We start from the raw sequence: 26,853 nt of genomic DNA on the forward strand, positions 1-26,853 counted from the left end.
GTTCACATATGGTGTCCAGAGCACAGCTGGGGGCAGAGGGTGGGCAACGGTGAGAGACTTGTTTTTAGAGAGGTGGATATTTAAAAGAATAAATTCTAATTGTTTGGGTACAGACCTGGATAGTAGGACAGAATTAGCCGTAGCCTTACCCTATTCAGCTAGCTCGAACCAGCTAATCTGCCACTGCCATGATGGATATGAGAAATTGGCGTCGCCAAAGTACCCATACAAAGCCAAAGGAGAAGATGAGCGATGAGCAGCAGAAGCATCACAACACAGAGGCCACCGCCAAGCCCATCAGTGATGATAATGCTGAGCTACAGCTAGCTCCGCGTGCAGATTCTACCCACCCTTCCACAAACGCCGCCAGGATAATGGCTCCACAGCCCCGTACACCTCCGACTGTTCCTGACGATCTTGGAACAGAAGAGCCAGGCCAAGTTAGCCTAGAATCCTACCCTAGCCACAGATTTTCTGTCCCAAGAAGTTAATTTAATAGCAACTGTTTCAGAGGAAGAGAGTGGCTGGAATACTCGATTACTGCCGATGCTGCATTTTGTTTCCCATGTCGAAAGGTCTGTGTTGGGTCCAATGCTAACACAGACAATGCCTTCACCCAAGATGGGTATTCTAACTGGAAGCAAGTTATTTATAGTACCAAAGGATTCACTAGGCACGCATCAAGCAAAGAGCTTGAGTTTGAAGTGCTATGGGAACATCGGTGTCAACACTTGCAAATTAAAATAAAAAAAATGGTATACCTTTATTTAACTAGGCAAGTCAGTTAAGAACAAATTCTTATTTTCAATGACGGCCTAGGAACAGTGGGTTAACTGCCTTGTTCAGGGGCAGAACGAAATATTTTGTACCTTGTCAGCTCGGGGATTTGATCTTGCAACCTTTGGGTTACTAGTCCACTAGGCTACGCCGCCCCTAATGATGGGCAGCTGGCAAGAAATCACATATATTTGTCAGCGATTGTGGACATTAGCGTTCCTTGTTTCAAACCAGCAACCACTGAAGGGGACATTGGACGCGATAGAGTCAAGAGTGGAGGGGGGCAATGGGTTTTTTTCTGTCATACTCTCAGAAAAGATAAGGAACTTGCCAAGGTGTTTAGCACCATACCCCACAGTGCCACATACACGTCATATAATATTCAAAATTAAATCATAGGGCTCATGAGTGGGATGTTGACAGCTACATGCGAGAACTCACATTTGAAAAAACGTGTTCAGTCAGCAGAAGAAGCATGCTACACTTGAGGAAAGCTCAACTAATCCAAATGACACGTGCGTTGGATCTTACAAGAAGATTTCAGGGAGAATGTAATGATCGATTACTCAGGAAGTTCCACAGAGCATCAAGGAGGCCGCAACTCTTCTGAATAGGTAAGAAACAATCTAGCTGGTTGGTTTTTATCAAAATCTTGTCAGTGCTGTCATTTCAGCAAAATTCGAGGGGATGGAATGGCAAAATGGCTTCTGTAGCTAGCCTAGGTTTTCAATGGCCTTGCTTTAGTGTGTAAGGGACTGTCGATGGTGCTGATAGAGCACAGCAGAGATTCTGTGCCAACCTGTCACTTTTGGTCAAAAGCACTCAATGGTGTTGGCATTTGAACTTTATGTTTATTGTGGTATAGCGTGATATAAGCACCTTTCAATATAATTCCAATGCAAAAACCCAAATGACTCCCCTGGGTATAGTTATAGTGCCTTCAGAAAGTATTCACACCCATTGACATTTTCCACATTTTGTTGTGTTATAGGCTGAATTTAAAATGGATTAAATTGAGATTGTGTGTTACTGGTCTACACACAATAGCCCATAATGTCAAAGTGGATATATGTTTTTAGAAATGTTCACAAATGTATAAAAAAATTAAAAGATGAAATGTCTTGATTCAACAAATATTCAATCCCTTTGTTATGGCAAGCCAAAATAAGTTCAGGAGTACAAATTTACTTAAACATGTCATGTTAAACACTTATGTGACTTGTTAACATTTTCAAATGACTACCTCATCTCTGTACCACACACAATTATCTGTAAAGTCCCTCAGTCAAGCAATGGATTTCAAACACAGATTCAACCACAAAGACCAGGGAGGTTTTCCAATGCTTCGCAAAGAAGGGCACCTATTGGTAGATAAACATGATGAAGTAAATCACACCGTGGATGGTGTATCAATACATCTAGGTCACTACAAAGATACAGGCGTCCTTGCTAGAGGTTGACCAATTATGATTTTTCAACGCCGATACCGATTATTGGAGGACCAAAACCGCCGATGCCGATTAATCGGCCAATTTAAAAATATATATATTTGTAATAATGACAATTACAACAATATTGAATGAACACTTATTTTAACTTAATATAATACATCAATAAAATCAATTTAGCCTCAAATAAATAATGAAACATGTTCAATTTGGTTTAAATAATGCAAAAACAAATTGTTGGAGAAGAAAGTAAAAGTGCAATATGTGCCATGTAAGAAAGCTAACGTTTAAGTTCCTTGCTCAGAACATGAGAACATATGAAAGCTGGTGGTTCCTTTTAACATGAGTCTTCAATATTCCCAGGTAAGAAGTTTTAGGTTGTAGTTATTATAGGTATTATAGGACTATTTCTCTCTATACGATTTGTATTTCATATACCTTTGACTATTGGATGTTCTTATAGGCATTTTAGTATTGCCAGTGTAACAGTATAGGTTCCGTCCCTCGCCTCGCTCCTACCTGAGCTCGAACCAGGAACACATCGACAACAGCCACCCTCGAAGCAGCGTTACCCATGTAGAGGAAGGGGAACAACTACTCCAAGTCTCAGAGCGAGTGACGTTTGAAACGCTATTAGCGCGCACCGCTAACTAGCTAGCCATTTCACATCGGTTACACCAGCCTAATCTTGGGAGTTGACAGGCTTGAAGTCATAAACAGCGCAATGCATTGCGAAGGGCTGCTGGCAAAACGCACGAAAGTGCTATTTTGAATGAATGCTTACGAGCCTGCTGGTGCCTACCATCGCTCAGTCAGACTGCTCTATCAAATCATAGACTTAATTATAACATAATAACACACAGAAATACGAGCCTTAGATCATTTATATGGTCGAATCCGGAAACTATCATCTCGAAAACAAACGTTTTTCCTGTCAGTGAAATACGGAACCGTTACGTATTTTATCTAACCGGTGGCATCCCTAAGTCTAAATATTCCTGTTACATTGAACAACCTTCAATGTTATGTCATGTCATAATTACTTAAAATTCTGGCAAATTAGTTTGCAACGAGCCAGGCGGCCCAAACTGTTGCATATACCCTGACTGCGTGCAATGAACGCAAAATGACACAATTTCACCTGGTTAATATTGCCTGCTAACCTGGATTTCTTTTAGCTAAATATGCAGGTTTAAAAATATATACTTCTGTGTATTGATTTCAAAGGCATTGATGTTTATGGTTAGGTAAAGTCGTGCAACGATTGTGCTTTTTTCGCAAATGCGCTTTTGTTAAATCATCCCGTTTGGCGAAGTCGGCTGTCTTTGTTAGGAAGAAATAGTCTTCACAGTTCGCAACGAGCCAGGCGGCCCAAACTGCTGCATATACTCTGACTCTGTTTGCAAGAGAAGTGACACATTTTCCCTAGTTAAAAGAAATTCATGTTAGCAGGCAATATTAACTAAATATGCAGGTTTAAAAATATATATTTGATATACTTGTGTATTGATTTTAAGAAAGGCATTGATGTTTATGGTTGGAGCAACGTGTACCTAAGCGATTATATGCATCGCAGGACAGGCTAGATAAACTAGTAATATCATCAATCATGTGTAGTTAACTAGTGATTATGATTGATTGATTGTTTTTTATAAGATAAGTTTAATGCTAGCTAGCAACTTACCTTGGCTTCTTACTGCATTCGCGTAACAGGCAGGCTCCTAGTGGAGTGCAATGTAAAGCAGGTGGTTAGAGCGTTGGACTAGTTAACCGTAAGGTTGCAAGATTGAATCCCCGAGCTGACAAGGTAAAATTCTGTCGTTCTGCCCCTGAACAAGGCAGTTAACCCACCGTTCCTAGGCCGTCATTGAAAATAAGAATGTGTTCTTAACTAACTTGCCTAGTTAAATAAAGGTCTAAAAAATGTTTTTTAAAACGGCCAAATCGGTGTTCAAAAATACCGATTTCCGATTGTTATGAAAACTTGAAATCGGCCCAAATTAATCGCCCATTCCGATTAATCGGTCGACCTCTAGTCCTTGCTAACTCAGTTGCTGGATAGTAAGGAACCCACTCAGTGGTTTCACCATGAGGCCAATGGTGACTTTAAAACAGTTACAGAGTTTAATGGCTGTGATAGGAGAAAACTGAGGATGGATCAACAACATTGTAGTTACTCCACAATATTAACCTAACTGATAGAGGGAAAAGAAGGAAGCTTGTACAGACTAAAAATACTTTTTGCCCCAAAAAATGGCTAAGCAATCGTTTTTGGGTCCTGAATACAAAGTGTTATTTTTGGGGCAAATTCAATACAACACATTACTGAGTACCGCTCTCCATATTTTAAAGCATAGTGGTGGCTGCATCATGTTATGGGTATGCTTGTTTGTAATCGTTAAGGACTGGGGAGTTTTTTTTAGGATACAAATTAAATGTAATGGAGCTAAGCACAGGCAAAATCCTAAAGGAAAACCTGGTTCAGTCTGCTTTCCACCAGACACTGGGAGATGAATTCACCGTTCAGCAGAACAATAACCTTAAACACAAGGCCAAATCTACATTGGAGTTGCTTACCAAGACAACATTGAATGTTCCTGAGTGGCCGAGTTACAGTTTTGACTTAAATCTACATCGAAATCTATGGCAATGATGTACAATCCAGATGTGGAAAGCTCTTAGAGACATAACCAGAAAGACTCATAGCTGTAATTGCTGCCAAAGGTGCTTCTACAAAGTATTGACTCAGGGGTGTTGAAAACGTATGTAAATGAGATAGTTCTGTATCGGTATTTTCAATACATTTGCAAGAATTTCTAAAAACATGTTTTCATTTGTCATTTTTGGGTATTGTGTTTAGATGGGTGAGAATGTGTATTTATTTAATACATTTTTAATTCAGGCTGTAACACTATGAATACTTTTTGAAGGAACTGAATCTTGTAGCCTATATTCATTACCAAAACGGCCTTGCTTTAGTGTGTAGAGCGCCATCCATTGTGCTGATACAGTGCAGCAGAGATAGGTTACAGATTTCGCGCCAACCTCAAGCAATGGTCTCAGAGTCTCTGCATTTGAACTTTATGTTTGTGGTATAGTGTGCTATGAGCAGAATTCAATATCATTCCAAAGGCCCCTTAGTCACTTTATCCTGGTGTCAGGTCTGGAACAGCACCATCCTGATCTCAGCACCCTTCACCGCGTTCTTTACTGCCCTGACTGCCAAGATGCTCATCAAACCCCAGTGGCCACCCCACTCACTGCAGCCAACCTGGCCCCCAGCCCCGCTCACCCCATTACCCACAACCTCCCACCACACCCAAGGCTCCAGGAACTCCACCGCCCGGTCCACCCCATCTGCAGCACCCACCCCCAGCCCGATCAGAAGCCCCAAGAAGGGGGCTCGGAGCAGTGATGCGATCCAGACACGACCTCTGCTAGACCCAGACAGGACCTCTGCTATCCAGACCAATGAGACGGCTGCTACTCCTCTAAGTAGCCCGACGGCGGCCCCTCTGGCTGTGGCTCTCAACACCAGTTCCACAAAGAGGTGGTAGTCCAGCTGTCTTGTTGGTGGCAGCGACTCTGCTTCCCCTGGACTCCCCTCTTCCTCAAAGTCTTCCAGTCCCAGGGCTGTCCATGAAGAGAGACTACAACAAGTATGGCCCTTACAAACACCCTCTGACTCCCCATGAAGCTCTAGCATCTACCTCCTCCTTCTGTCCTCCTTGTGTTTTCTTTTCCTCTGAATGGAGAACAATCTGTCTCTCCATTTCCTCTCCCATTGTTTATTCTTCATTTACAATTGCTTTTTATTGAATCGTCTAAACTGTACAGTCAATGCGCACGTTCAAGAGGATTATCTTTGTCAAATTGGTGACCATTGTTGGTCACCACCTTTCAAAGTGGGTTGCATTATGGGGTTAAAAATAACCAGACTTGAACCTACATGTTGACTGCATGAACTTTACAGAACTCATGTGATCTAAGGTAATGAAGTTTTGACTGCAAGTTTCTGCAGTTGCTTTTTACCAACTTCATCCTGTAGCTGATGCCTGCATTGTGGGAGGATCTATTTTCAACCAATCATTAAGTTGTTTTTGTTTGACCATGCAAACGAGACCAAAGACATGAATGTGATATTTGAGGCTCTCTCCTATGATTCTAAGCCAACTGTTTGCTTTGCCTGGAAGATCCGCAAACATTTTATTTTGCGATAGCTCATAATTTCAATACAATTATGATCTTTCATTATAGACTGTAATCGCATTTTCCTGTTTCTCCAGCGTTCGCCTCCTTCACTAGCTAATCAGCTCTGAGTGTGCGATAGATTCTGCTATTATCTACTAGTATTTCTAAAGTTAAAGTTCCTGTGAAACAAGACTGAAATATGAAATATATATCTCTGTCTGATTATACAGTACCAACAACAATTTACAAAATACTTTGGGTTTGGTAGTTGTTTTAGTTGCCAGCCGCCCATGCTGTATTTTATACCCTGCATGCTCATCTTTTGGACCGCCTTCTCCCGAAGAAATATCATGAAGCTGCAGACTCTTTACTCGAACGCAGCAAAGATGATTCGTCTTCTTTGTCAAAGGACTCTGAGGTTGCATTCCAAACACTTAAAAGACACACCCTCAGCCCTAAGTGGACACTTCTGATGAGGTATCATGACGTCTGACGAGTTGACACTTGCAAGTGTCAACTCGGGAAGACTCGGGAAGAATGAATTAATTTTAAATGGACTGCTCTTACCTGGAAATTTGTCTTTCAATTATATATAAAGAAATATGCCTACAAACCCCAACATAAGCCACTATTGCAGTATTTGCATTCTCAGACCTGTGGCTTTACAACAAGCTGAAGCGAAATGGCTGCATTCTTTACCAAGCATGTCTGCGCAACGCTGCTGCGCAGCTCTGGGCAGGGATTCCCTGCTGACAATTGTTGTGACGTTACCAGCGTGGGGCAGAGACGCAAAGCAGACGCTGCCCAAACTGCCCTGAAGAGGGCGCGTCTGCTCTGTCTGATGATATTCTCCTCAACAGAACCACATTCTGGAAGGCTACACACAGTCAAACAAGTTGACCTACAGTATGCTCTACAATGTTTCAGAAATTCATGAGTTTATTTTCAACAGAATCCCTGAACATAAATCTAGTGAGGCCTAATCAGAAGTAAGAACCTGGAAGGTAAGAAATTCTAAGGCTCTTGCATGAGAGGGGAAATGCAATTTTATCACCATTCTATTTCAATTATTATCACACACCCATTTTGACTGGTAGAATGAATGAAATAAATTCATGAAATGACTAGATGGATCACAATGTACATGCAAGTCTGTATGAAGGCTGTATAGAAAGACATGGTGAATATTCCCTGTTGTCTCATAGCTCACAGATCACTGCACCTGTACATAGCTCATCTGTAAATAGCCCATCCAATCTACCTCATCCCCATACTGTATTTATTTATTTATCTTGCTCCTTTGCACCCCAGTATCTCTACTTGCACATTCATCTTCTGCACATTCTACCATTCCAGTGTTTAATTGCTATATTGTAATTACTTCACCACCATGGCCTATTTATTGCCTTTACCTCTCTTATCCTACCTCATTTGCACATGCTGTATATAGATGTTTCCACTGTATTATTGATTGTATGTTTGTTTATTCCATGTGTAACTCTGTTGTTGTATGTGTCAAACTGCTTTGCTTTATCTTGGCCAGGTCGCAGTTGCAAATGAGAACTTGTTCTCAACTAGCCTAACTGGTTAAATAAAGGTGAAATAAAATACAAAATGGTGAGATAACAGTACAGGCTCTACTGGCTGTTGGATGCAGTTGGATGCTGAAGTTGGATACTGAATGTACTCTTGAACTCTCTCTCAAATAGATCCTTCAATCTTTCGCCCATTCCATGGAACTCTGCATTGTCCTTCATTAAAAAAAGACACAGACACATTTGTATAGAAAACATAAAAAACAAACTAGAAATGCAATAAACACAACTCATTTAGCAAAGACACATTGTTAAAGTGTTATTCATTCATTAGCACAAGTTGACTAGTATAATCAAAATGTTAGCCCTGAGTCTTCACATTGGATACTGCAGTAGTGCAGTCTTACCCTGTTAAATGTGGCACAGTTGGTGAAGATAAGCAACACATCAGACACAAAGTGTTGCACTGTTTGGTAGAGATTCTGCTGCAGCTTCTCCACAACCCTGTCCAGCCATATAGGAGTCTTTATCACACTGGTGTAGTTTCTCACCTGGCAATGAAACATACAGATTGAGATATATGTGAAATTTGACACACACACACACACACACACACACACACACACACACACACACACACACACACACACACACACACACACACACACACACACACACACAGAGAGAACCAAGTAAACTTACATTGATGCAAGGATCTTTCACAAAGATGTGATCCTCGTCCACGTGGTAGAGACACAGCAGGAGGTACTGGCATTCCTATCAGAGTAAACACACCATTATGTGACTGATCAAAGATTGTTTACAGTTAAGTCTGAAAAATTATTTCATGTCAAGTATATAGTGATGCTTATAATGGACAGGCAATTGGAAGCAGTTGGACCAATGGTAGAAGTCATTAATTCAGGCGCCTCACCAGTAGGTGGTCTGAGATTCGGCAGGTTAAGGCTTCCTGGTAGGTCATTTGTTTGGGGTAGCGCCACGACTGACTGGTCCTCTGTACACAGAATGTACACATCCACGGACAATCATCCCTGTGATCACACACACACACACACACACACACACACACACACACACACACACACACACACACACACACACACACACACACACACACACACAAACATTTCAATAGTGCACAAATAAACTGACAGCTAAGTTAACCTACACAGAAAAAACAGACCTCTCTTGTATCAATCTCTTTCTCTCACTCTCTCTCATCAACCCTCAACTCTTCTCACCCCATTATGGCATCATCCACATTAGGAAGATGACATCTCTGATGGAAGGAGCGAGGACACTCATCACAGCATATCAAGCTGCCCTGGCTTCTACAGATGAAGCAGTCGTCATCGTTATCCTGATCATGCTGCCAAGGCAGAGAAGAGAGGAAGGTGAGAAGGAATTGGTTAACAATCAAGCACCAACTGTCTGTTTGTGTGTTAACGAATATCGTGCAGATTGGTTTCTCACACTCTCGGGTGTAAAACAAGACTCCTTATCAAAGACTCTGTTTGCTATGTTTATTAATGATTTGGTAAAATAAATTAAAACGGTTAAATATTGGAGTAAGATACAATGGATTCTGAAAATATTCTGACCCCTTGACTTTTTCCAGATTTTGTTACGTTACAGTCATATTTTAAAACTGTCTGGTTTCCTCCAGATGTGACGATTGGCATCCAGGCCAAAGAGTTCAATATTGGTTTCATCAGACCAGAGAATCTTGTTTTTCATGGTCTGAGTTCTTTAAGTGCCTTTTGGCAAACTTCAAGCGGGTTGTCATGTGCCTTTTACTGAGGAGTGGCTTCCATCTGATTGGTGGAGTGCCTGATTGGTGGAGTACTTCAGAGATGGTTGTCCTTTTGGAAGGTTCTCCAATCCTCCACAGAGGAACTCTTGAGCTCTGTGAGAGTGACCATCGGGTTCTTGGTCACCTCCCTGACCAAGGCCCTTCTCCCCCGATTGTTCAGTTTGGCCAGGCGGCCAGCTCTAGGAAGAGTCTTGGTGGTTCCAAACTTCTTCCATTTAAGAAGGATGGAGGCCACTGTGTTTTTGGGAACCTTCTATGCTGTCCATAGAGCTCCTGCAATTCCTTCGACCTCATGGCTTGCACTGTCAACTGTGGGAACTTATATAGACAGGTGTGTACCTTTCCAAATCATGTCCAATCAATTGAATTTACCACAGGTGGAATCCAATCAAGTTGTATAAACATCTCAAGGATGATCAATGGAAACAGGATGCACCTTAGCTCAATATTGAGTCTCATAGGAAAGGGTCTGAATACTTATGTAAATAAGGTATGTTTTAAATTTTTTATACATTTGCAAACATTTTTTAAATACTGTTTTCAGTTTGTCATTACGGGGTATTGTGTGTAGATTGATGAGAAAAAAAAATATGTAAGCAATTTTAGAATACGGCTGAAACGTAACCAATTGTGGAAAAATTCAACAGGTCTGAATACTTTCCGAATGCACTGTATGATGATGAAATGCTGATGATATTATTTTAATGGCAGAAACTGAACAAGACCTGCGGAAAATGTTACTACGTGCAGTCAATTGGTGCAAAATATTGAGAATCATGCTATGTTGTGTTGAAGAATTGATTGAGTTTAGTAGCAATTATATTGATGAACATATGACCTTCCTATATGGCACATCTGCTCTGGCTGACTCAGCAAGTAGAGTTCTTGGAGTTATAGGAAAAACCAGAATACAGAGATATTGTTTTTGCCACATATTCCAAACTTTATCAGACATGTGTGTCCTGTTGTGGACTATTCAGCAGGACTGTGAGTTGCTAAGAGGTATCTCAAAGCAGTGTGTTATTTTCTAAATGTCCAACAACTTTGCACCTATACTGGCATTAACTGGGGACATGAGCTGGGATCCCTGTGAGGTGAGATGGAAGGCGTGCATAGTGAGACTGGAATAGACTGTTGGATATGCCTATTGCCAGAAACGTTTTCAATGGGATCTGTTCACAGGAGGAACCTGGGCAACCAAAATGTCGCTTGGCCCTTTTCCAGCAGTCTGACTTTTAACATTTGCACAAAAAACTAATTAAGGGAGACAGACACTATTAAAAAACAACTGATGACGTAATATGAAAATAAATGGGTGGGGGAGATTAATCATATACCCAAATTGAGAACCTTTTGTTTGATTAAGTGTGAATTTGTGTGTGTGAGAGATACAGTATATTATGTACAACCTACCTAAAAGCAAGAGATCGTTATGTGTAAGATCAGGGATATTCCCCCTGCGTATTGAAACAGATCGGGATAATGGTCAAATGGATGAGGAAAAACGATGTAACTATTGTGACCTCGAAGAAATAAAAAATAACATTCATTTTATCATCCATTGCACTTTCTACTACGATATATACACTTGTCCTTATTTCAGAAAACCCACCAGATATACCCTGGCAATATGTGGCTGAGTGATGAGGAGAAACTGAAATGTTTTGTACATTGTGTATTTCTGTTTGCTGAATTTTTTTGATAAAGCCTGGAATAAAAGACAAATTGGTGACCTATAATTCAATTCTAAAAGTATTTTGTTTTTATATAGCAAAGTCCACATATGTCTATAGATATTGTAGGCCTCTCACATTTGAATCTTCTCTTTGTGCAAGATCAGGTTGAAACACCTTCTGTTGAATTTTTCTGTATTTATGTATAATTTTTACCGATCTAGGGTTATTATTATTATTATTATTATTATTGCTTGGATAACCTTATCTACTATTATGTACTGATTTCCTTTTCATTATTTAGGCGGTGCACACTGCGCAGAACACCAGAAGAATTATCACTGTGAATCATTGTAATGTTTGTTAATGTGTCAATTAATCCCGTAAGGGATGGGTTGCCAACTGATGATTTGACACAAAAATGTCATTCATTCATTCATTCCCTATACAGTGATGTTAAGAAACATCTTGGAATTTCATTATTAAAACTGAAGCATTCGTTTAACCAATGTGATTGGCTGATTGGTAAGTGGGTGCCACCATGTTCCTGAGGATCGAGGGGGAAACTTACCCTGTCGTTGGCCGTGGAGCTGCACAGGTTGCACTTACACAGGAGAGAGTGGATGACCAAGATCTTACTCTGAAAATGAGAAACAAAGACCTTTTTGAAGAAGGGAAATGTTTTCATCACTTAAAGACCTGTCAGACTATCTTAAGCCATTCCTTGTACAGTAGGTTGGTAAGTGCCAAACAAACATTCCTTTTCCCTCATCTTTCTTCCTCTCTCTCTCTTCTCTTTCCCTCTGTACCTCAATGAGGAGGCTGAGTGATTTCCCGTCCCACTGGATGTCTTTCTTCCAGGAGGGATCTTCCAGAGCTGACCCCACCGTCACAAACTCCACCGGGGTCATCCAGCGCAGCTCCGTACGGATGCTCTTTCCACACGACCCTGTGTGGAAACAGAGGCGATAGGGGCAGAAGTACAAACTCAAATTAATCCAATATGGGTCACTACAGCTGACCAGAGTGACATAGGGCTATGGTCAAATAACCTGTAGTGTATTATCGATAATATTACGTCTATTTTTGTAGGGACATTTTCAGTACAAGTGCCGGTTTTAGCCAGTCAGCACATTTTTGACCATAGTCCCTGTTCAGACAGACAATGAGCACATACAGAGCAGAGAGCAACATATGACAACTAACACTTAGTACGCAGACAGAAAGCGCAATGACACAAAAAGCAACCGAACAAAAGACAGAAAATGAACAAACAATATCTACGCGCCTCACAGACAACATGGAAAGCGGCTATATACAGCTAATATCACGTGTTCACACATCTGATTTTCCTTTAGCCATGTCTTTAGGTTACAGTATGTGTGGCGCAGTTACGTGTGTCTGAAGGCAGTGTGTTACAGACATGGGAAGCTCTCACAGCTATAGGATTTTCTTATTTTTATTAAACCTTGAAATAATAAAATATGTACCTGATGCAAACCGATGCTTATGTAGCGTTCCATTGATGTCTCCATATGTGACTTTGAAGACAGACTTTTTCACAGCACCATGGCTGCCTCCTTTATCGCTCCCTCCTTCAGCAGTGTTTGCCTGCTCTTCTCTCTCTCCTTCCTCTCGTTCCTGCTCTGCTTCTTCCTCTACCTCGTCCTCCTCATCATCATCGTCATCCTCCTCAGATTCTGAAGTAAAGATAAACAAAGAGGTTTAGGGAAAGATAGTTGACTATATACAGTGCATTCGGAAAGTATTCAGACCCCTTCACTTTTTCCGTATTTTGTTACTTTGCAGCCTTATTCTAAAATGTATTAAATCAGTTTTTTCCCTCATCAATCTACACACAATACCCCATAATGACAAAGAAAAAAATGATTCAGAAATGTTTGCTAATTTATTACAAATAAAAACAGTAATACCTTATTTACATAAGTATTTTGACCCTTTCCTATGAGACTCAATATTGAGCTAAGGTGCATCCTGTTTCCATTGATCATCCTTGAGATGTTTCAACAACTTGATTGGAGTCCACCTGTGGTAAATTCTATTGATTGGACATGATTTGGTAAGGCACACACCAGTCTATATATAAGGTCCCACAGTTGAATAGTGCACGTTAGAGCAAAAACCAAGCCATGAGGTCGAAGGAATTGTCCATAGAGCTCCGAGACAGGATTGTGTCCGCACAGATCTAGGGAAGGGTACCAAAACATTTCTGCAGCATTTAAGGTCCCCAAGAAGGCAGTGGCCTCCACCATTCTTAAATGGAAGAAATTTGGAACTACCAAGACTATTCCTAGAGCTGGCCGCCCGGGAAAACTGAGCAATCGGGGGAGAAGGGCCTGATGGTCACTGACAGAGCTCCAGAGTTCCTCTGTTGAGATGAGAGAACCTTCCAGAAGGACAACCTTCTCTGCAGCACTCTACCAATCAGGCCTTTACGGTAGAGTGGCCAGACGGAAGCCAATCCTCAGTAAAAAGCACATGACAGCCCGCTTGGAGTTTGCCAAAAGGCACCTAAAGGACTCTTAGACCACGAGAAACAAGATTCTCTGATATGATGAATGCCAAGCGTCATGTCTGGAGAAAACCTGGCACCATCCCTACAGTGAAGCATGGTGGTGGCAGCATCATGCTGTGGGGATGTTTTTCAGCGGCAGGGACTGGGAGATTAGTCCGGATTGAGGGAAAGATGAACGGAGGAAAGTACAGAGAGATCCTTGATGAAAACCTGCTCCAGAGCGCTCAGGACCTCAGAATGGGGCGAAGGTTCACCTTCCAACAAGACAACAACCCAAAGTACACAGCCAAGACGATGCAGGAATGGCTTCGGGACAAGTCTCTTAATGTCCTTCAGTGGCCCAGCCTGAGGCCCGGACTTGAACCCGATCGAACATCTCTGGAGAGACCTGAAAATAGCTGTGCAAAGACACTCCCCATCCAACCTGACAGAGCTTGAGAGGATCTGTAGAGAAGAATTGGAGAAACTCCCCAAATATAGGTGTGCCAAGCTTGTAGCATCATACCCAAGAAGACTTGAGGCTGTAAGTGCTTCAATATAGTACTGAATAAAGGGTCTGAATACTTATGTAAATGTGATATTTCAGATTTTTCTTTTTAAGAAATTTGCTAAGAGTTTTTGCTTTGTCATTATGGGGTATTGTGTATGGATTGAGAGATTATTTTCTTCATCCATAAGAATAAATCAAATCAAATCCGGTACTGAGTCAGTTTGCGGGGGTACAGGTTAGTTGAGGTAATTTGTGTATGTAGGTAGGGGTGAAGTGACTAATCATAGATAATAAATAGTGAGTAGTAGCAGTGTAGAAAACAAATGGGGGTCCGGTGGCCATTTGATTAATTGTTCAGCAGTCTTATGGCTTGGGGGTATAAGCTGTTAAGGAGCCTTTTGGTCCTAGACTAGCCGTGCGATTACCGTGCGGTAGCAGAGAAAACAGTCTGACTAGGGTGACTGGAGTTTCTGACAATTTTATGGCTTTCCTCTGACACCACCTATTATGTAGGTCCTGGATGGCAGGAAGCTTGGCCCCAGTGATGTACTGGGCCGTTCGCACTACCATCTGTAGCACCTTACAGTCAGGTTCCGAGCAGTTGCCATACCAGGCGGTGACGCAACCGGTCAGGATGCTCTCGATGGTGCAGCTGTATAACTTTTTGAGGATCTGGGGACCCATGCCAAATCTTTTCAGTCTCCTGAGGGGGAAAAGCTTTTGTCGTGCGCTCTTCACGACTGTCTTGGTGTGTTTGGACCATGATAGTTCGTTGGTGATGTGGACACCAAGGAACTTGAAACTCTCGACCGCTCCACTACAGCCACGTCAATATTAATGGGGGCCTGTTTGGCCCACCTTTTCCTGTAGTCCACGATCAGCTCCTTTGTCTTGCTCACGTTGAGGGAGAGGTTGTTGTCCTGGCAACACCCTGCCAGTTCTCTGACCTCCGCCCTATAGGCTGTCTCATCGTTGTCGTGATCAGGCCTACCACTGTTGTGTCGTCAGCAAACTTAATGACGGTGTTGGAATCGTGTTTGGCCATGCAGTCTTGGGTGAACAGGGAGTATGTTGAGGATCAGCGTGGCAGACGTGTTGTAGCCTACACTTACCACCTGGGGGTGGCCCGTTAAGTCCAGGATCCAGTTGCAGAGGGGGTGTTTAGTCCCAGGGCCCTTAGCTTAGTGATGAGCTTTGTCGGCACTATGGTGTTGAACGCTGAGCTGTAGTCAATGAACAGCATTCTCACATAGGTGTTCCTTTTGATTGCGTCATCTGTGGATCTGTTGGGGCAGTATGCAAATTGAAGTGGGCCTAGGGTATCCGGGAGGATGTGAGCCATGACCAGTCTTTCAAAGCACTTCATGGCTACCGACATGAGTGCTACGGGGCGGTAATCATTTAGGCAGGTTACCTTCGCTTCCTTTGGCACAGGCACTCTGGTGGTCTGCTTGAAACATGTAGGTATTACAGACTCAGTCAGGGAGAGGTTGAAAATGTCAGTGAAGACACATGCCAGTTGGTCCACGCATGCTTTGAGTGCACGTCCTGGTAATCCGTCTGGCCCCGCGGCTTTGTGAATGTTGACCTGTTTAAAGGTCTCGCTCACATCGGCTACCGAGAGCGTTATCACACAGTCATCCAGAACAGCTGGTGCTTTCGTGCATGCTTCAGTGTTGTTTGCCTTGAAGCGAGCATAAAAGGCATTTCGCTCGTCTGGTAGTCTCGTGTCACTGTGCAGCTCGCGTCTGGGTTTCCCTTTGTAGTCCGTAATAGTTTTCAAGCCCTGCCACATCTGACAAGCGTCAGAGCCGGTGTAGTAGGATTCAATCTTAATCATGTATGGTCGCTTTGCTTGTTTAATGGTTCGTCTGGTTCGCCGATGACTGAGGTGGGATACTCCTCAATGCCAGTGGATGAATCTCGGAACATATTCCAGTCTGTGTTAGCAAAACAGTCCTGTAGCGTAGCATCCGCATCATCTGACCACTTCCGTATTGAGCGAGTCACTGGTATTTCCTCCTTTTAATTTTTGCTTGTAAGCAGGAACCAGGAGGATATAATTATGGTCAGATTTGCCAAATGGAGGGCGGGGGAGAGCTTTGTATTCATCTCTGTGTGTGGAGTAAAGGGGATCTAGAGTTTTTTTCTATTCTGGTTGCACATGTGACATGTAGGTACAAATTTGGCAAAACTGTTTTAAGTTTACCTGCTTTAAAGTCCCCGGCCACTAGGAGTGCCGCTTCTGAATGAGCATTTTCTTGCTTGCTTATGGCCTTATAGAGTTGGTTGAATGCGGTCTTCATTCCAGCATCGGTCTGTGGTGCTAAATAGACGGCGCTAAATAGACGGCTACGGATAATATAGATGAGAACTCTCTTGGTAGATAGTGTTGTCTACAGCTTATCATAAGGTACTCTACCTCAGGCGAGCAATACCTCGATACTTCTTTAATATTAGACATTGTGCACCGGCTGTTATTGACAAAAAGACACCCCTCGTCTTACCAGACGTAGCTACTCCTCTGTTCTGCCGGTGCATGGAAAATCCCGCCAGCTCTATATTATCTGTGTCGTCGTTCAGCCACGACTCGGTGAAACATAAGATATTACAGTTTTAATGCTGTAACATTGCAAAATGTGGAAAAAGTCAAGGGGTCTGAATACTTTCCAAATGCACTGTAAGCATGAAGGGTCCGGCCTGTGTATTCACAAAACGTTATAACATCAAAAATACACAGAGAGACAAAACCATCCCCTTTACCAGATAGTCATGTCTAAAGGATTCAGAAAGATTGAATTAAGTTGTGATTGGTGTACATACGTGTGATTGAGCCCCTTGATTGGTTGGAGGGAAACAGTGCTCTCTAGATAGGAGAAAAGGGACAGATCAGTTTTACATATATCAGTCACATAATAGACTCTTTGTCTAATATGGTAAGAACATGTACAAAGAAAATTAAATTTATGCTCGAATAAACATCACAATATCAACGGCTGAGGCTAAGCTGTTGTCAAGTTTAGATGTTGCAATAAAACTGATTCATGACTAACATTTATAAACAACATGTACTCAGATGCTATGACGATGCAGCACTTTCTTTGCACTTTTATTGGTCCCACATCTTCATATACCCAGTATGGTATCAGGCTCTACTTAGAGAATCCAAATTGCAATCATGTGTTCCCGCTCTATTAATTCGCCAGGACCTCCTAACAGTGGATGAGGAACCAGAGTGGTTATCCTGGATTATATTCAGTTGTTAAAGGCAAGGATATATTTTTTAATTCAGTTATTACAAAGTCATTTTTACATAGAAATGTGTACAACTAAATGGTCAAATGAAGTTTGGCTGTTAATGCAGAGGATGTGGTATATTGAAAGATTGGTCTCCTACCTGTGCACTCTTTCTTCTTTTAAAGTCTGGTGAAGTTAAATGACCTTCCTGAGGTTGGTGGGATGGTGATGGGAGGGGGTAGAGAAAGGGGGACAGACATTGCTTTTTAGTGTTGAGTGACTGAATGGCATATCAGTGAAATACCTGTACATTTAGTTTCTTTACAGAAAAACAAAAATGTTATAATGTAACTATAGTTTGTTGCTCCATCTGGACCAATTTTCTGGTATATGTAATGATAAACCGATATGCTGTGGTAAGAGTAGGTGAGATCAGGGTTGGTTGCCTCACGGGTTGGTTGTCACAGTGCTAATAACTAGCAACCTAAATGGAGCTGTGTAATATTTTTAACTTCTTATGGCTTGAATCCCGTTAGCGGGATCGATATGACAACAGCCAGTGAAAGTGCAGGGCGCCAAATTCAAAACAACAAAAATCTCATAATTAAAATTCCTCAACCATACAAGTATTATACACCATTTTAAAGCTTTACTTCTTGTTAATCCAGCCACAGTGTCTGATTTCAAAAAGGCTTTACGGCGAAAGCAAAACATATGATTATGTAGGGTCAGCGCCTATACACAAAAAAAACACAGCCATTTTCCAGCCAAAGAGAGGAGTCACAAAAAGCAGAAATAGAGATAAAATGAATCACTAACCTTTGATGATTTTCATCAGATGACACTCATATGACTTCATGTTACACAATACATGTATGTTTTGTTCGATAAAGTTCATATTTATATCCAACAATCTCAGTTTACATTGGCGAGTTACGTTCAGTAATGTTTTGCTTCCAAAACATCCGGTGATTTTGCAGAGAGCCACATCAATTTACAGAAATGCTCATCATAAATGTTGATGAAAATACAAGTGTTATGCATAGGATTATAGTGTGGCAAAGAAGGGGGTCGAGTGATAAATGGCAGATACGTGAGGGCAGAACTAATAAACGGGCTCTGCCCGATCACTAAAATGGCCACCCCGATCAGAACTACAATTCCCAGAAGCAAGGGGAACCCTCAGAAGGTGGAGCCGACCCACAGATAAAAGGTCAAGAAAAACCAGGAAGAGAGAGAGAGGTCGGGAAGGATCTATGAACCATAGAGAAAGAGACAATCTACATTGGCTGGATTTACCGTGTACGAGCTGGACTGTTTTGGACATACCTGTTGGCGTTTAGACCTGGACCTACCGAGAACCAGATTTGTGTACCGAACTATCCTTGACCTTACCTGCGGCCTGGGTGGACCAGGACAGCGAAACAAACACACAGGTACTGTCATGTTCGAAAGAACTTTCATTCTGGGCTGACTTTGGTGACAGTTTCCCACTTAATTTGTGACAAACGCTCCTAACTTTGAAGAGGTTTGCCACACGTGGTGGAGAGTGTGGGCACTGGATTAACCATACCGCTGGTTAGGTAGAAAAAAATAAAAAAATAAATAAAAGTTTAGTTAGCACTCCAAAGGGGAGTCAGGTTTTATTTTTATTTTTTTGTGGCTTTGTTTGGTTAGGACAGTTTTTTTCATGAAAATTAGTATGGAGGGAGCCATACAGGCCCTGTTACAAGCGGCGGCCGCCCAACAAGAGGCAACTAGAGCTCAACAAATAGCTCATCAGGATGCAATGCGAATGTATCAGGACACGTTACAGGTCCAGCACTGCACCAACCAGCTGCTCAGAGAAGAGCAAGAGAGAAACACCCGGGAGTTAAGAGAAGGCCTAAAGGGGCTAGCGGACCAAATTGGGTCTCAGTTACCAGCTGCAAATACCCAAAGGTGGGCCAATCATTTTCTTCAAAAAATGACAGCGCAGGATGATGTGGAAGCATATCTTACCACCTTCGAAAGGACGGCAGAGAGGGAGAAGTGGCCGACAGAAGAATGGGCAGGGCTTCTGGCACCATACCTGGCAGGGGACGCTCAAAAAGCATATTTCGACCTGGAGTTGAAGGATGCACAGGATTACGATAAACTCAAGGGAGAGATTCTGACTAGACTGGGAGTGACCGATACCGTGAGGGCACACCGCTTCCACCAGTGGTCCTACAGACCGGGACAACCCCCCCGAACACAGATGTTCGACTTGATTCACCAGGCCCACGAGATGGTCGGCGGAAAGTACCTCGTTCTGGCCAACCCATCGTCGCACTTCTTGGGGTAGACCTCGCTGAAACTGGTTGAGTACGATGGTCTCGACGACCTCGGCGGACGAACGGGTTTCCGGTCGCAACCATTTCCGTGCCAGGTAACAGCTCCCCGACCAGCGTTTAGAAGCCTGTTAGTGCCACTCCCCATAATCAAAACGCCATTTGAGAGGATAGCGATGGACATAGTGGGCCCACTACTCAAATCTGCCAGAGGGCACCAATACATTCTGGTCATTCTAGATTATGCCACTCGCTACCCAGAAGCCATTCCCCTTTGGACAAGCATGTGTGTGTGTGTGTGTGTGTGTGTGTGTGTGTACATGTTAAGTGTGTGTGGGTGTTAGGGATTTACATGGTTAACCGGGATCCCTGACTGACCCAGCAACACTCTTCATATTTCCCCGAAAGAATTAAGTGACATTTTCCCCCAATGTCAGCACTAATGCAATTCCACAAAATAGACAACATGAGCAGCATCAGATTAGCAAAACATTTAATTTTACATTATCCTAACAGGTTGTCACATGGAAGCCTTCAGCCTAGCATATTTACTTCACACAAAGCCGGTATTAATTCAAAGCACACGCATAATTGATATTGCCGGACTGCACATGCATCTCGAATTCAGGGGTTACAGGAAACCCCTACAGTATAGCCTATAAAACAGGGCTCCTCAACTGTCGGCCTGCGGGCTGAATTTGGCCCGCTGGTGGTTTTATTTGGCCCACCAAGTTTTCTGAGCACCAGTTGTTGAATTTTTATTGTTGGATATAAAAAAACTGTAAAAACACCAGGAAATCAGCTCCAAGTGATTTTACATTTGGGAAATCTGTTCCTAAGTATTTCCACGCATAATAGAGACACACGTGGCCACCCCTCCCACTTTTCTGTGTCATATTTGATGAATATGTTATATATATTTAAATGCAATGTATCCATGTCTGGTTGAATTGTGTTTTTAAATTGTCAAATAAATCAAATCAAACTATATGCTGTACCTGGATCAGTTCTCCCAGAGTGGTGCCGCTACAGCGGATACTGTACTTCCACTTCCTACTGCTCTTCTTCCCCCCAAACTCCTCAAAGCCACTTGGGGTGAACCAGTGACCCTGGACCACAATGCACCTCTCCCCTGAGACAGACCATTGAGGAAGTCAGACATCATACACACCACTACAAATTAAAACCATGCAAAGTCAAATTGACCGTAGTACACATGTGCCTGACTGTGTCTCCTGCACATCACACTACTGTGTTAACCCACTAAAGACTATGCATTAGATCTGGGCCCGTATCCACAAAGGGTCTCAGAGTAGAACATTTATCGTGAGTGCTGATGGGTAAAAAACTATAGCTATCCTTGAAGCCTTTAGTCATAAGAGTCACACCAAGTCCTAAATATCTGTCGACACCTCATGAGCTGTCCTAACCAGTTAAGGGTTATTAGCAGGTTTCTTGGTAATAGAAAAATGCAGTGAGTCAGTGGTTCCTGCGCCACATACAATTACTTTGGAGTTGTTAAAATAATGTTTAAATATTTCTATATGATCAATCCATAAATAATCTAGACCTACTGTACATGTAACAGTATGTCTTGAGCTTTTGACAATGATGTCACATGAGACCTATTTCACAACTATATGACTAAATACTTATAACCACTAGGCTAATAAATAAACGCGTTTTTCTTTTAGATTATTTAATTACCTACATCATGTTATCAATTTGGAGCGCAATATTACTTTGTTAAAAAAATATGTCTAAATTGGGCATGCCTATAAATTGAGTAATTGAAGGCATCTAGGATTTATGCCGATATTACAGACCTTTCAAACGTTGTATGCAACGTTGTATGCAACATTATCTGCAAGTGACTTGATGCCTCCTGTGGCAAAGCAATTCAGGGTTGTTAAATGTGAGTGACAAGTGTGTTGAAATAAAGGTAATCTTGTAAAAAAATCCACTTTTAGAAACCATCAGAATAAATAAAAAAAAGGTTATGCATGCCAACATATTAGAGTAGGAAAAGTGATCGTGCCAGGCGAAAATTATATCAAACTTTTTACCATTGCAACATTTTTGATGTAGGCTACAGTCAGATTCGCCGTGGTTGCCTGAAGGACGTTACCTACAGTATGGAGTTCACAACTGGCAATGCTTCATCGCGATTGGTTATTCTCCATCATTTGCAACAATGTCAATGAGAGTCATCACTATCTTTCCTTTGCGGTACCTCAAACTGTCGTGATTACCCGCTGAGAAACTTTTATGAGTTGATTTTAATCCTGACTCAGAATTTGTCTGCGAAGTATCTTACTTCATTCTAAAACCTACTGTCAGTTGTCTTTTTGTTGTCTTAAAAAAACTTGTTTTAACAGGATCCCTAGGACCTTTTCTGAGATGCTTTGTGGATATGGGCTCTGGTCTTAGGGCTGGAGAAATGTAACCACTATCAAATTCATAAAATGGGCTATGGATGCAAAGACTGACCATCCATGCTATTAACATTCTAGTTTTAACCATGTTTTGAGGGGTTGTTTACATTTACTTTGTTAACAAACATTGTAGTAAAAAAAGCTTATATTTTGTTCTGATGGGGTAAGACAGTTGAACTAAGCTCACGAGATATTTATAAGTTATATTCTTCAAAAATCAATGGGTACATATCATAAATGTATAAGTCCAAAAACCAATGTAGCAACTGCAGATTGCCCCTTTAAGGTCTCAGGCACGGTTATTTGGGCCGAACCACTGCCACCGTTACACAGAAACACAGAGAATCACATCACATTAAGTCCATTGTTACGACCTACCTTTGGCCAGCATGTTCCTGATGAGCGTGCCTTCTTTGACCCCACAGGTGACTGGGAGCTGGGTCTTGTAGATGGGCCAGGTCCAGATGTCATCTTTCTCCCCCTTCCTGAAACGTAAACCTGCATGGGGACACATTCCAGACAAACATTAAGATGTGACTTGAAATTAAAAATAAATATATTTTCCCCCCCCAAAAAAGGTTAGAGGGACTTTAGACTTTCTGACTCAAGTCCTGCTCTTTCCCAGAAGGCAGCATGAATCCTGGGACTCACAGTGGGTCGGCCTCTGGACTTTCCTCTTCTGACTGGGGTTGGACTGGGTGGACGTGCTGGGCTGCTCCTCCTCAGCACTCTCACTTCGCTCTTTCTGTTTACTATTTTTCCTTCTTGTTTTCTCCTCCTCTTTCTCCTCTTCCTCCTCCTCCTCTTCTGCTTCTGCTGAAGCCTTCTGCTTTTTATCCTCCTCTTCCTCCTCCACCTTCTTTGGCAGTTTCTCATAGAATGTGAACGACCCTGCATGGGATTGGAGGCAAAATTTAGCAAACCATGCAACCTAAATTATTTACAACTAATTAAAACAATTATAATATCAATTTGACAAGGCATTGAATCTCAACTTCTAAGCATCCACCATTGCAGCTACATTTATATTAAACTAGGAATTAGAATTAGATACCGATACTAACTTATACAAATGAATGCCATAATAATACAATAAGAAGAGTGAAGACTCCAGAACTGACCGTCCAGCAGGCGGTTTCGGAGCAGGCATAACGTGGGGTACTGCTGCAGGAGGTGGTCCCTGAACACACAGTTCCAGAACACCTTGATGCTGTCGGGCCTCTCTGCCTCCACCCAGTCCAACACCTGGTACACACCCTTCTCCCTCAGCTCCTTACTCCTCATCGGAATCAGCTTCTGCAGGAGGGGTCAAATACAAAACTATGGTCCAATTTGTGGGGGTTGTCAAATTAAGGCTGGAGTGGAGTGATAGACTTGATTCTCTAGCAACCACCATCTCAAATCAGTTCATGTGACAGACAGGAATTTAAGGACACATATCAGGCCTTATGAATCAATGATCATCAACTCCAATTTCCACTCGTACAATAACATTCAGAGACCTGTTACCAGCTAGCAATAGGACAGTAACTGGTTTTAGTTTCACCAAATAAATTCTGTAGACTACAATTTGTTTTGTTTCACGGTTTAATCTGGGTTTTATTCAGTAGAGTAAAGTATAGTACAATACAGTATAGTTTACTTCAGTAGAGTACAGTAACATATAGTAGAGTTCAATACAGTAGAGTACAGTTGTTTAATTCGGTAGAGTAGATTAGTACATTAGACTGTGCTCTGCTGTATTGAAATATACCTTACTTGTATTTACTGTGCTGTCCAAACCTGTGAAACATAGATGTCTATGATTTCTCAACCATATACATCTGTCAATGTTTGGGCCAAATCCCAACGGGACCAAATCTGAACCAATTATAGTCAATTTTATTTTACTAGGCAAGTCAGTTGAGAACAAATTCGACTAGATGTCTGTGGATGTTAAAATCAAGGCCAGTATAGACCGGACCAACCAAACATTAACGTCTGTGATTGGTTCCGATTTGGTCCAGTCTAGACCCCCCCCCCCCCAAAAAAAACCCCACGCCGGTCAGGACAAATCAAAAGACGTCGGCGTGGGTCCGTGGTTGGTAGGATGTAATTTAGCACTTCTTGCTTAAACTGTGAGTGGGCGGGTGTGTGAATAGAAACTTGGCATTCCAGTCTACTGCTCTCACCTTGTACATTTCTTCCGGAATGAGGTGGTGGTCTCGGAGCTGGTTAAGAAAGGTGTGTGGTTGCTCCATGCACGACATTTCTGTTTTACTACAGCGGAAAAACCGCAGTAACCCCTCATCTGTGAAATGTAACGGGTCCATTGGCGCAGACGCAACTGCAACTCTTCAATACAGTTTCCTTTGTTGAAAAAATCCAATATTTACCAGGTTACTGAATATTATTAATAGTTGAATAATGAACGATCCGGGTCATATTGGGTTGTGTGTGTATACACAACATATTGGGTTGTGTATACACACAACCCAATATGACCCGGATCGTTCATATATACTGATACATTAAAGTTTGATTGACATTATGTAGACTATTTACATTTCAATACAGGCCCCGAGCGGATTGATTCATTCAGACGAGTGCACATACCGATAGACGCGCGTTTGGACGAAGGACGGAGAGGACGTAATGAAAACGTTTTCAACTGTAGGCCAACAAGTTGTTATTCAAGTTATTTTCGAAGATGAATTAGATGTCCCACAAGCACGGAAGTACACTTCGAGTGATGTTTGGAAAGTGAAAGTGTTCATGTGATTTCATATGAGCCACAAGGGGAGAGGCTATAGATTTTTTAACTCATTGTTCTACATGTGAGGAGCTCCGTGGACCCTTCTTGTTCGGAAGTAATTTAGCCATTGTGGCCATTGGAGCAAGGGTCGACAGGTCTCGCTGAAAAGTCTTGCCCAAGTACCACTCAACACTGCACCACAAGGCCTGTAAGCGAGGAGTTGCCACATTCAGCCAATACAACTTTTCCGCATAACGTTATCGAGCGAATAAAGAAGGAATATCAACATAACTTGTAACGACATAAGAAGCAAAATTCGGTTTTCCATCAAAACAATCATTATTGAGAGCTAACTTGACTAACAAAGGAATTTAAATTATCATTCTTCCTCATTAAACACCCCAGATCATTATCCATCAATGAATGTCGATTTAACTGCTGCGATTGTAAATAAAACCTTATGCACATGTGCATAACTATAACTATAGATACATCCGACAGGAGTTTGTTTGAGCGATGAAAGTTGGACAGAGGATCTCGAAGTGTCTGTGAAAGAAATACTTGGACACCATTTTAAAACGAATGTTAGGCAAATTTCTGACAATTGTTACTTTATTATGTGCCAGATTTTAATACTACCAACAGTTATAAATGGCCAATTTTCGAGATTGACTTGTCATTTCAATAGGAATATACTAGGCCTACTGACAAAAATCTGGGTTTATATTGTAATTCAACTTTGCCATAGTTTGGTTAGCTAGATGCAGGTAGCCTACAGCCCCTGATTGGCATACATCTAATTTCAGATAGCCTACAGTAACCTAGATAATATGCAGGCAAGATGCAAAATGAACGATTTATCAGCTTGATTGGTTCAAATTCACAGACTGATTTATTCTTGTAATGATTGTAAAATGGCGCCGGAGCAGAAGCAACATGTGGTTGGAGTCATTAAAACTCGTTTTTCAACCACTCCACAAATTTCTTGTTAATAAACTATAGTTTTGGCAAGTCGGTTAGGCCATCTACTTTGTGCATGACACAAGTAATTTTACAGACAGATATTTCACTTTTAATTCACTGTATCACAATTCCAGTGGGCCAGAAGTTTACAAACACTAAGTTGACTGTGCCTTCAAATAGCTTGGAAAATTCCAGAAAATTATGTAGGCTAATTGACATAATTTGAGTCAATTGGAGGTGTACCTGTGGATGTATTTCAAGGCCTACCTTCAAACTCAGTGCCTCTTTGCTTGACATCATGGGAAAATCTAAATAAATCAGCCAAGATCTCAGAAAAACAAAGATCTCAGAGTAAAACAAGTCATATATCGACATAACCTGAAAGGCCGCTCAGCAAGGAAGAAGCCACTGCTCCAAAACCGCCATAAAAAAGCCAGATTCCGGTTTGCAACTGCAAATGGGGACAAAGATAGTACTTTTTGGAGAAATGTCCTCTGGACTGATGAAACAAAAATAGAACTGTTTGGCTGTAATGACCATCGTTATGTTTGGAGGAAAAGGGGGAGGCTTGCAAGCTGAAGAACACCATCCCAACCGTGAAGAACGGGGGTGGCAGCATCATGTTGTGGGGGTGCTTTGCTGCAGGAGGGATTGGTGCACTTCACAAAATGGATGGTATCATGAGGTA

At 41.9% G+C, this 26,853-nt stretch overlaps 1 protein-coding gene across 2 annotated transcripts; it reads right to left on the reverse strand.

Annotated features, from left to right (window-relative positions):
* Window positions 1-7,330: 7,330 nt before the first annotated feature.
* On the reverse strand, window positions 7,331-25,216 carry LOC106600901 (uncharacterized). 2 transcript variants are annotated; one of them, XM_014192670.3, is made up of 16 exons: window positions 25,064-25,216; window positions 24,640-24,817; window positions 23,590-23,764; window positions 23,120-23,359; window positions 22,847-22,966; window positions 21,032-21,165; window positions 17,882-17,929; window positions 17,308-17,350; window positions 12,949-13,158; window positions 12,268-12,407; window positions 12,030-12,098; window positions 9,214-9,341; window positions 8,886-9,003; window positions 8,654-8,728; window positions 8,359-8,502; window positions 7,331-8,167 (listed from the first exon to the last, which is right to left on the reverse strand). In XM_014192670.3, exons 2-16 carry the CDS (start codon window positions 24,778-24,780, stop codon window positions 8,054-8,056), a joined length of 1,899 nt encoding a protein of 632 aa, XP_014048145.3. In that variant the 5' UTR covers window positions 24,781-24,817; window positions 25,064-25,216; the 3' UTR covers window positions 7,331-8,053. The 2 variants fall into 2 exon arrangements, with proteins under 2 accessions (XP_014048145.3, XP_014048144.3); XM_014192669.3 differs by having other exon boundaries at window positions 25,013-25,212.
* Window positions 25,217-26,853: the final 1,637 nt, after the last annotated feature.

This window comes from Salmo salar, chromosome 03 (assembly GCF_965601325.2).
Source record: "Salmo salar chromosome 03, fSalSal1, whole genome shotgun sequence".
Taxonomy (NCBI): Eukaryota; Metazoa; Chordata; class Actinopteri; order Salmoniformes; family Salmonidae; genus Salmo; species Salmo salar.

What these genes read in the sequence shown, in the direction of transcription:
- LOC106600901 (XM_014192670.3), bottom strand. Translation starts at nt 24,780, where the DNA reads ATGGACCCGTTACATTTCACAGATGAGGGGTTACTGCGGTTTTTCCGC. An exon ending in CCGAAACCGCCTGCTGGACG is followed by an intron (nt 23,360 to 23,589) that starts GTCAGTTCTGGA and finishes AATCCCATGCAG; the next exon opens with GGTCGTTCACATTCTATGAG. An exon ending in GAATCTCAGACCACCTACTG is followed by an intron (nt 8,729 to 8,885) that starts GTGAGGCGCCTG and finishes TTACTCTGATAG; the next exon opens with GAATGCCAGTACCTCCTGCT.